The 10521-nt window shown below is 34.9% G+C and overlaps 1 protein-coding gene across 4 annotated transcripts in view; it reads left to right on the top strand.

Annotated features, from left to right (window-relative positions):
- ADGRB3 (adhesion G protein-coupled receptor B3) overlaps positions 1 to 10521 on the top strand; it is a 721557-nt gene that overhangs the window by 427994 nt on the left and 283042 nt on the right. For all 4 annotated transcript variants that reach the window (XM_032864447.1, XM_032864448.1, XM_032864444.1 and 1 more), the window contains one exon: positions 6044 to 6087. In XM_032864447.1, coding sequence (XP_032720338.1) covers positions 6044 to 6087 — 44 coding nt within the window. The remainder of the gene's footprint in view (positions 1 to 6043; positions 6088 to 10521) is intronic.

Raw genomic sequence — 10521 nt, 5'->3', positions numbered from 1 at the left:
AAAAAGAGGTTCAGAAAGAAAAAAATAATAAAATAAAAAAGAAAAAAGAAACAAATAAAATAAAAGAAAACCAATAATGAAAAAAATATAAAAAGGAAAAAATATATATATATTGGATAAACTAGTTAAAAAACATTAAAAAAGAAAAGGGTAAAAGCTTAAAAAAATTAAGCAGAAGAAGAGAAAAAAATTGAAAAAGAAAAAAAAATTAAATTAACTGCAAGGCTAAAGAATCATGGGGAGAAAGCCATGAGTTCCGTGCTTTGCTTTCTCCTCCTCTGGAATTCCGCTGCTCTCCTTGGTATTGAAACCGCACTCCTCGTAAGTGAACTTGGTCCTGGCTGGGTTTCTTGTTGATCTTCTGGGGGAGGGGCCTGTTGTAGTGATTTTCAAGTGTCTTTGCCCCAGGCGGAGTCGCACCGCCCTTACCAGGGGCCGGGCTGAGTAATCCGCTCGGGTTTGCTTTCGGGAGCTTTTGTTCCCTGAGCGCTTTCCGTAGAGTCCGGAGGACGGGAAGGAAGATGGCGGCCTCCCAGTCTCCGGCCTGGAGGAGCCGAGAGCCCGGGGTCCCACTCCTCAGTGCGCCCTCAGGGAACAGCGTCCAATTACTCCCGTCTGCCTGGCCTCTGGCCGTGCTCCGAGCTCACCGAGCCTGCGACCGGTTCAAGGTAACCCCGAGCTGTGAGCTCACTCCTCGGCTCCGTCTCTGTAGCCGGCTTCCCTGTTCTAATACCTGCGAGCTCTGCGACACTCAGACACCCCGATCCTTCTGTGACCCTGCAGGACCTGAGGCCACACTGGCCCCGCGTGGGCTTCACCCCAGTTAAGCCTCTGGAGCGATGTCCCTCAGCGGAACAGACTTTTAAAAGTCCCGATTTTGTGCTCCGTTGCTCCGCCGCTTGCCAGGAGCCGGCCCCTCCCCCCGGGGTCTGTCTTCCCGTCCCTTTGGATTCACTTCTCCGCCAGTCCTACCTTTCAGCAAGTGGTTGATTTTCTGTTTCTAGAATTGCTGTTCTTCTTCTCTTCGATCTCCCGTTGGATTTGTAGGTGTTTGCAATCTTTAGATAAGCTATCTAGCTGATCTCCCGCAACCTGAAGTAGTCTCAGCTGCTACTTCTCCGCCATCTTCTCACTTCCCATTCTTTCCTCTCATTGTGATTTACTTCTCGTCATAGCACAGATTACCATCCAGCATGTTATATATTTATGTCATTATTTTATTTGTCTCTCTCCCTGCCCCCTTCACTATAGTTAAATCTATGAAGCAAGAATTCTGTTCTGTTCACTGCTGTATCCTCAGTGCTTCAAAGGGTACCTGGAATATAATACGTGTTTACTAAGTGATTTTTTTTGTATGAATGGCTAAATGAAATTTATCATAGTGAGAGTAATTTACCATAAGGAGATGTATTTAGGGTATTCTATAGGGAAAAAAAAAACTGACTTGGAAGAGAGTTTAGAAAGAAGAGGAATGCGCTTACGAAGTCATTTAGGAATCACTGAGAGCTGGAACTAGAAAGGATGTCCAAATTCCCTATTCTATTAAAAAGAAAAGAAAAAAAGAAAGAAAAGAAAGGAAAAAAGAAAAGTTATGCAGATCAAAGGAAAAGAGAACCATCCATAGAAATACATTGACAAAGCCAGTGATATATTATACTGTTAAATAGGTATATTGGTTTGTTGATGTGGAAACAGGAGAGAAGTAAAAGAAGTAAAAGTAAAAACCAGCAAAGACTATTAAAGACACTTGAAAGCGGTATATTGAACAACTATGGTAATGAGGAAATTTGGGTCATGGTACATTTTTTAAATGCCTTAAAATCGGGTGAGTAGAAATATTTATTTAACTTGAGTTCAACTATTCTATTTCGAATGGGGCCAAGAAAGTTTTTTGTTGTTTTCTCTTTCTTTGTTTACTTGTCTTACCAAAAATGTGTTTTTCAAGAATAGAGTATCCTTTCCAAAAGTTTTCAATACATGCAGTTTTTATATTTTAAGTGTCGATGAGATTGACAGCTATGTAAATGAATTTTCTTAAGCACACTTGTCTCATTTGGTTGAGAATTGTTTGCTTCCTTTGTTTAATGCTTTTTGTTTGTTTGCTTGCTTGTTTATTCAACAGAGATCACAAGTAGGCAGAGAGACAGGCAGAAAGAGAGGGGGAAGCAGGCTCCCTGCCAAGCAGAGAGCCCAATGCGGGGCTTGATCCCAGGACTCAGGGATCATGATCTGGGCTGAAAGCAGAGGCTTAACCCACTGAGCCACCCAGGCGCCCCAATGCATTTCTTTAATCAACTTCTATAGGCTAGTGCACAGCTCACCCATTATTCTCCTGCTCCTGTCATTACATTTTGTTACTCTCTGTTGGGCTCACCATTTCCTGTTATCTATTTCCTGTAAATTCCTCATAACAGTTCTTGTAGCAGAGTACCTTTGAGAAAAGTATTTAGAAATTATAACAAATACTTAACAAGTGGTTTCCCAGCAGAACCTTTTAGACAGGTTTGTTTTTTTTTTTTCATGTTTAGGATTCACTCATCATTGATGTTTTCCATTTGCACATTCTTTTTCTTTAAGCAACTGGTCTATCCAGATACTAAGATTTCTTTAATTTGTTTGTTCTGCTTATTTTTCTAAACTTCAAGTATTTAAGTAACTGACCTCAGCTCACAGACCTACGTATTTGTAACTGCACAAGAATGAACCTTCACAGATGGTCTCTGTCATGTGTAAGTTCCAGAATGTAAAGTGAAACACAAAATTGAGTGGTGCATTTTGGAACCTATAATAATTCTCAAGTGAATACTTTTAAAATTTTCATAAGGACAAGAAGAGAGAGAAGTATGAGATAAAATCGAAGAGATGAGGGGTGAAGAAGGTAGAAGATAAAACTAAGGTTTACGATGGCATGGATTAAGAGTAGAATAAGCATTTCTCACCTTTATACTTTTATCTGAAAATGGAAATCTGTTTCATTAGGGGATTTAAAAAGGAAAGATATCCAAACAATTAAGGTTGTTTTATATTTCTTTTTGAGTATTATTTTTTGTTGTAACTTGTTATGAATTCTAAATATGAAATAATAATCCTATAATCAGTATCCTATATTGGTTTACATGGATATTTAACTTTACTTAACTCATACATTACTCAAAGAAGTAAACTAGATTCAGAAGAATTATTATCTCAGGTTCTTCACCCATAATTAGTTTCTATATTCATGAAAAATATACTCCCATACCCCTCATTGTGATATTTCAAGGATAATTTATTTTCTATAAAGTGTTCTGAGATCTTTTGAACAAATTCCCTGATAAAATGTAGTATAGCTTTATGATGCAACATTGTAGCTATGCTAAGGATTTCTTAGAAAGTCACAGACTGAACGAAAATTTTAACTAAAACCAGAGAGGATCTCATGGGACAGGGGAAGAAAGCCTTTTAGAAAAAAAAAAAAAATGGAAAGAATAGAAAACAGTTTGAAGCACCTTTCCCTCCTGTGACCCTCCCTAGATCTATACCTCATGTAGAAACACATTAAGACTCACTTACTTGATGAAAGTTGATCTAACACAAGCCATGATGTCCCTCATTTCTCCCTTACACAGTATATTGACAAGTACACTTATAAAACCATGTCTCTTTGTTGTTATATGAATATTAACATATATAAACATATAAACACATATGTGTGTTCCTCCTCAACCTTCTTGAGGCTATAACCTTCTCAGGGAAGGAGCATTTTTATGCCAAGAGCATAGTTTATAGGTATTAGCATTTGACAAGAAGAAAGATAACCTTGGATATGCGGTCTTTGAGGGATTTTGGTAATGGTGTTAAATTAAAATATTGGAATTAGTCAGATGTCCTAATTATAATGAAAAATAAAATTGGGATGGATTTCACAAATTTTAGAATCACTATTTTTAATGTTTATTTCTAGTGAAATTTTTGAACAGATCCAGTAAACAACACTTAGGCAACATTTTACAAAGAGCCTGCCTAGACTTTTAAAGAGGTTGTTTTGCTGGATATACCTTGGTGATTATCTACTAAAACAAGACTGAGGTGTAGGGGTGGCAGCCAGGGAAGGAGCATGTCCACCTATGGAACGGAGCCAATAGCTGGTTTTATCTGCCTTGACCTAGTCATCATTTTTATTAATGACTTGGTTCAATGAGGGGATAGACACCATGCTTGTTTCTTAATCCTGTAACAATTAAAAAGTTTTAAATCAATAGTGAATGTGTGGGATGTCAAAATCAGGATTCAAAAAGTCTCTCCTAGGAGACTTTAATGTATAAGTAGTCAAGGTGAGGAAGAGACTCCCAAAATATCTGATACAGTCGTAGCTTGCATTATTAGGAATATGGCATCTTACAGGGGAGGGACAATAACACCACTTTTTTCTGCACAGGTGGGACACATATGGATGGTTTCCCTAAACACACTTCAAAAGTATATTCTCTAAGAAATGAGTGATGTGGAGAATGAGAGAACTTGAAACCAACAGAGTACATTTAATAAAGAAGAGGACTCTTCATGGGTAGAATAGCATCATATAAAGGAAGAATTATTAGGCTAGTTTCGAAAGGGCAAAATAAGGCCGAATGAATGTGACAGACAGAAAGAAAACACTTAGACAGTACTCTTTAAAACAGAAAGCACTTCCCAAGATAATGAAAACCTCATGGCGTCATCCTGAGGGCCAGGGGGGCTACTCATACATATACAATTATTGAACTGAATAGAAATTTGTTATTTTTTTTACATATTTTCATTAGACATGATTCTATACAAAGATAATCTATTGATTAAGAAGATATTGCAAGCCATGATGTATAAACTTGTGTAACCGCTATGTTAGACACCTGAAACTAATGTAACATTGTGAACTATTTAAGAAACAACAACAACAACAATAACACTTTGCTGTGGACTAGATGTGGCCACATCTGCATTTTCTCTCAATTGATTTCAAAAGAATGAGATGTTCTTTAAATGATAACAGTAGCTCTACTGGGACTTGAGTGTTTTTACACTTTAGATTAGGCTTATAGGAAGGAAATGATTAAACTTTGTATTTCTTTCCAAATTCAAAAAAACATCCCATTTTATGCTTCCATCTCTATCTTTACTCTATAGGTATGACTATTATAATTAAGAAGACATACAAAGGGGTTATTAAATAGTGGATCTGGTTTAGTTCATACTAATTGTGAAATACACCCCAAGAGGGCAGCCATGAATGACTTGCTAGGGGGAGGCGGCACAGTGGGGCAGAGGAGCTTGCATATCATGTACAAATGTATACTTAAAATCCCTTTTAATGACACTTATATTCTTCATACTTTAAGGGAAAGCTAACTCAGAGAATGCTGTGAGGTGCATCGATTTTTATTTCACTCATCATCATTATTGAATAAAATGGTCTTTTTAAAAAATGCAGCCATTAATAACCCATTTTTAGAGAAAAAAAAAGAATAAAGAAGAAGAAGCTATCGCAATCCAACACGTTCTCTGGAAATGGACAGTTAATGTAACCATCTCTTGCCCCTAGGAAGGCGACCAACCAGAGACTAATAAGGGTGGCAGTGGTCGTGTTTGTAACATGTGCATAATACAGAATGTTTCCCTGTGATTTACATTGTGTAGGTACTTTGGTCTTCAGAAAGGAAATAATCCAACAATTAATATTTTATGGGTAAAAAAAATGAAATCTTTTAGAAATTAGGTAAGTTCTATATTATCAAAATACGGACCTTGTGCCAAATGAGAGCTTCACTTTCAATTTTCAAAAGAAAAACTAAATATAGGTTATGACATTTGTAATAAATGTATTGTTTTCATGATTAGAATTTCATGAAATGCATCACTAAGGCTGAGGAAGGACAAAATTTTATGCAAAATAAATAGAGATGGAATCTTTAAAGTATCATACTGCAAGATAAGAAAGCTACCATTCTGTTTGCATTTCACATAAAACTTCCATTTTTGTTGTATGTATTCAAGAGACATTTCTTCTTTCTCTGCTTATTTTTAGGGTACTTTGAATCCCTATTGTGTGTTATGGGATGACTCAAAAACGTAAGTGACAGATGTTTTCTTATATTACTCTGGGTTAAATATTCAAAGCACATTAAGTTATTTCAGCTGCCTGCTAGTCAACAGGAGTATGATAAGTTAGTGGGATGTGAGTTACACTCAGAAGACATTCTCCTTTGTGCATCTGCAGGACAGGATGATGAATGTGTCTGTGTGTGATGATGCCGTCAGATTACGTCCCAAGATAGAATTGCATTACCTAATATGTAAGGCACATTGCAATGCAAATTCCATGAAGATTTTTTAAAAGCTCTAATATTTTAAAATCATAGAAGCTCAAATGCTGTTTCAACATTTTGCTCTAGTCATTCAGCTTAGCATTGCAGAATAAAATGTAATCTCTATGGTCATTTAGCCAATACAGTACTTGCATGACCTTGAATCTATTATCAGAGTAATGGGATATTTATATGGCCCTTCCAAATTGTTTTGTTATAAAAACATTGAGTGACATTCAATTTTCTTATTCATATATTTTATGAATTCATGAAGACAAAGGAAAACAATTGCAATAAATAAGGATTAATAATTCTTCGATGCATTCCTTTGTACAAGAAATTACAATATATCTTGTCAAAATCATCTTAGTCTTATCAGTAATTCTATGGGATTTTAAGGATAGTCTCACAGAGCAGAAAAATTCTGATTAAGTGTTAATTAGACCCTTACACTCTAAATACTTAGGTACCTTTATTTCCAGATTATACAACCGTTTTGTTTTGTTTTGTTTTGTTTTGTTTTGTTTTGCATGGAGGGGAGATAAATATCAATCAATCCCAAAGACTAATACTGCCATGTAGATGTTGTCAGATAGGGTACCATGATGTTGAGTTCAAGGTATTCTAAGTGTTCTTCACCCTAAATCTAATCTACAGCTGAGGTTTTACTATGCTACTTCCATCTCACCAGTAGCTGTACTGGAGAGTCTAGAAAAAGGACATAATTAGAATTGTAGGTAAAGAAAATATCTACTGGATATGATTATTTCTAGGATACTGATATAGTTTACATTACAGTATTTATGTGGTTGATGATCAGTAATGTTGGGCATATTATTTGCTGTAGATTCTAATATTCTAGGGATCCTCTTCTTCAAGGAATTTTAGTGCCATAAGGAGAATACACATTGCCATGATGATAACATGCACTGGATGTCCTCATAGATGTCATTATTTTTTCCTTTTGAAACACAATACAGAAATCCATGGTAGTAAAAGCTTTGCAAGCTTTGCTCTCTACCATTAGCCAGAGAAGACTTGAGTAGTATATTCTGACACGCTGTTTAGTATGTTGTATAGTCAAGGGAAGAATGAAATGCTACAAAAATCTAATTGAATATTTTCTACTTGGGAAAAATATGCCATCTTAAACTTCTGATTATAGCTACTTGCATATCTTTGTGAATAATAAACAATTTTGATGTAGTTTTATTATCTTTTTAGTGGTTAATGTGCTTCAATGTTAATCCAAACAGGGGAAGTGTTAGTTTTTCCTAAAGACCTTTGGAACTGTTAAGGAATACTATGAAGAAAGAGCATTCCTCTATTGTGTGACTCTCTTGGTTTCCTTTCACAGAAGGTCTAAGCTTTTAAGCTTAATGTAGAGAGATATTGGTGTTTGAGGTTAGCGCTGATCTTGGGAATCAATCATACTCTTTCTCCAACATCTGCTAAAACATCACTCTTATCCATGACAAAACAAACAAACAAAACCACAATGTCTTAGCTTTACAAAAATCAACTTTTAAGTTGTCCTTGAGGAAAACTATTCAGTCAGAAGTGTGGTTATCTGCCTTTCAAAGTAGATTATCTGAAGAGATCAGTGTAGTTCATGTTTCCTTGATGTACCTGAAAAGTAATCAAAACTGACAGAACTTCTGTCCCATCACACTTTTTATCAGAGTGTTTTATCATTAAGTTGTTTTTCTGGGTGAGTTTTAAATAATGAAGGTTAAGACAACTTTATTTATTTTTTTCACATTTGTTTTATTTTGATCATGGTCATATATAGACATAATAACTTTACCGATGCAGTGATTTCAACTTTGAGTATAAGTGCTCTAAGTATAGTTAGTAGTGAAGAGATATGGCTACTAATTTTTATAGAGAAAAGAGTTCACTTAAACAATGTTTTCAAGACTGCATTAATAAAGTTGAAATGTAATTTTGGTTTATGTTATCAGACTGTCTTACCTTTTTCATTGAGTTACAATTGATATATAACATTATATTTGTCTCCGGTGTATAACACAATGATTCGATATTTGTATGTATTGCAAAATGATCACCACAATATGTCTCCTAAACATCCATCACTACACACATAGTTATATATCTTTTTCTTGTGATGAGAACTTTTTTTACTCTGTTAGCAACATTCAAATATGCAACACAGTATTAACTATAGTCACCATGCTCTAAATTATATCCCCATGACTTGTTTATTATATAATTTTGTGTAACTGAAAGTTTCTACCTTTTCACCTCTTTCACTCATTTTGTTCACCTCTTACCCCCCTCCCCTCTGGCACCATCAAATTGCCCTACTTTTAATTTTTTAATTAATTTTTATTATAAAATTATTATCTGAGTATCATTTACTTATAAATTTTTTAAAATAACTGCTAAGGCAAAAGTCCCCATTAATCATCACCAACTTGGGTGTCTACATCCACTCATCTCCCCAAGGTCACTTCTACTTACATTTTGTTATGTGTAATTTCAGATATCCACTCATGCACTGACATATGTATGCAACCATAGAAATTAATACTATTTTTTACATAAATAATATCATGCAGTATGTAACACTGGCATCATCAATTTTTAATTTCATAATATAGTGTGGCAATTTTAAAACTGTACTACATATGTTACACTTTCTTGTATATACTACATTACATAGATCTATCATAATTGATCTAGTATTCCTAATATTGATGGCATTGAGATGATTTTCAATTTATTTAATGGAATGTATTGTGCTTCTGTGTACCTCCTTTACATCCCTTTTTAAGGTTGTCTCTGACCATCTGGTTGAAAGTGTTATTCTCTTATTCTCTTTATATCACCCAATTTTATATTCTTCACAGCATGCATTCCTACTTATTTATTTTTGTTTGCTAATTGTCTGTCTCCTCCACTAGGAAGCAAATGCCATGAGAGAGATACTTTATCTTTCTTATTCATCACTGCACTCTTAATGCCTAAGACATCTGCACACAATATATATCAACAAGTACTTCAACCCAATTCTTGGGTTAGTTTTGCCCAAGAATAAATATTTGCATATTTCTCAGGTAGTGTTTCTCTTTAAGAATTATTTCTATTTATGATTCATCTTATTAGTTCCATAACAATTAGATCTAACATTAGAAGTTTTAAAGGGAGAATGCTTCATCTTGGTACAATACTGAGGTCCATTCTAAATGGTCAATTTTATTTCTAATTATAATTACCCTGATAATCCCAATCAAGGATATTTTTATTTTAATCTGCTTGGGTACAATAGTCTCAGACAATTTCAAAACATATTTTCATCTTGCTTTGGCTAATTAATTGAGGGGATACAGAAAATTTTCATTATGGGTGACCCATGCAATTAATTGAAAGTACTGCCTCACCTCAGAAATGCTTTTTTGGTTAGAAGCGTTTCTTTTTTTCTTTTTTTTTTTTTTTTGTCCAATAGATATATATATTTTTTTATTTCTTTTCAGCATAACAGTATTCATCTTTTTAGATGTTTAAATGTTTTCTTTTAATATAGCTTACAAAGTTATCATTAAGATAATAATTTGCACATTCTTTGGGATACTCTAAAGTTAGATTTTGTGTATTAGATCATTTTCTGGAAAACCCATAAATTACCTATGGTCTTTTAATTAACTGGTGGTCATTCTCCATGGGTCTGAGTAACACCATCTGATGCTATCAGGTCTGTGAAGGATCATGTTTGTTTTCAGAAAATGTTTCAGAGTGTCAATCATGTGATGAATTTCAATTATAATTTTGTCACTATTGCTAAACAGTTTTATCAATCCATTTATAACTTATGTGCCTCCCTTGTGGTCCAAAACAAGAATTTTCAATGGGCTTTCCATTTTTCTACATTTCGAATTGATTTATTGCAGTTGGGAGTAGCAATAGTCACATTTTGATTGAGACTAATACCGGCTTGTTTTATCTCAAGTAATTGAATTGCAGTGATTCCTCTCCTTTGTTTCTGTTGCCCTTATTTCTTCATCCCCAGGACTTTACCCTCTCTTTAGTCATTTATATTGGTAGTCACCATTTCATATACCTGACAATATGATTCCTAAGAATATAAAACTAACACTCTGGCCTCATGCCGTCACTCCAGAGGTGTCACCATCATTTTCTTTGCCTTTTGGGCGACTGACATACTCATGCCATTATG

Source organism: Lontra canadensis, unplaced genomic scaffold (assembly GCF_010015895.1).
Source record: "Lontra canadensis isolate GAN:19392208 unplaced genomic scaffold, GSC_riverotter_1.0 scaffold27, whole genome shotgun sequence".
NCBI lineage: Eukaryota > Metazoa > Chordata > Mammalia > Carnivora > Mustelidae > Lontra > Lontra canadensis.
This window is presented reverse-complemented; position numbering and strand designations above follow the sequence as displayed.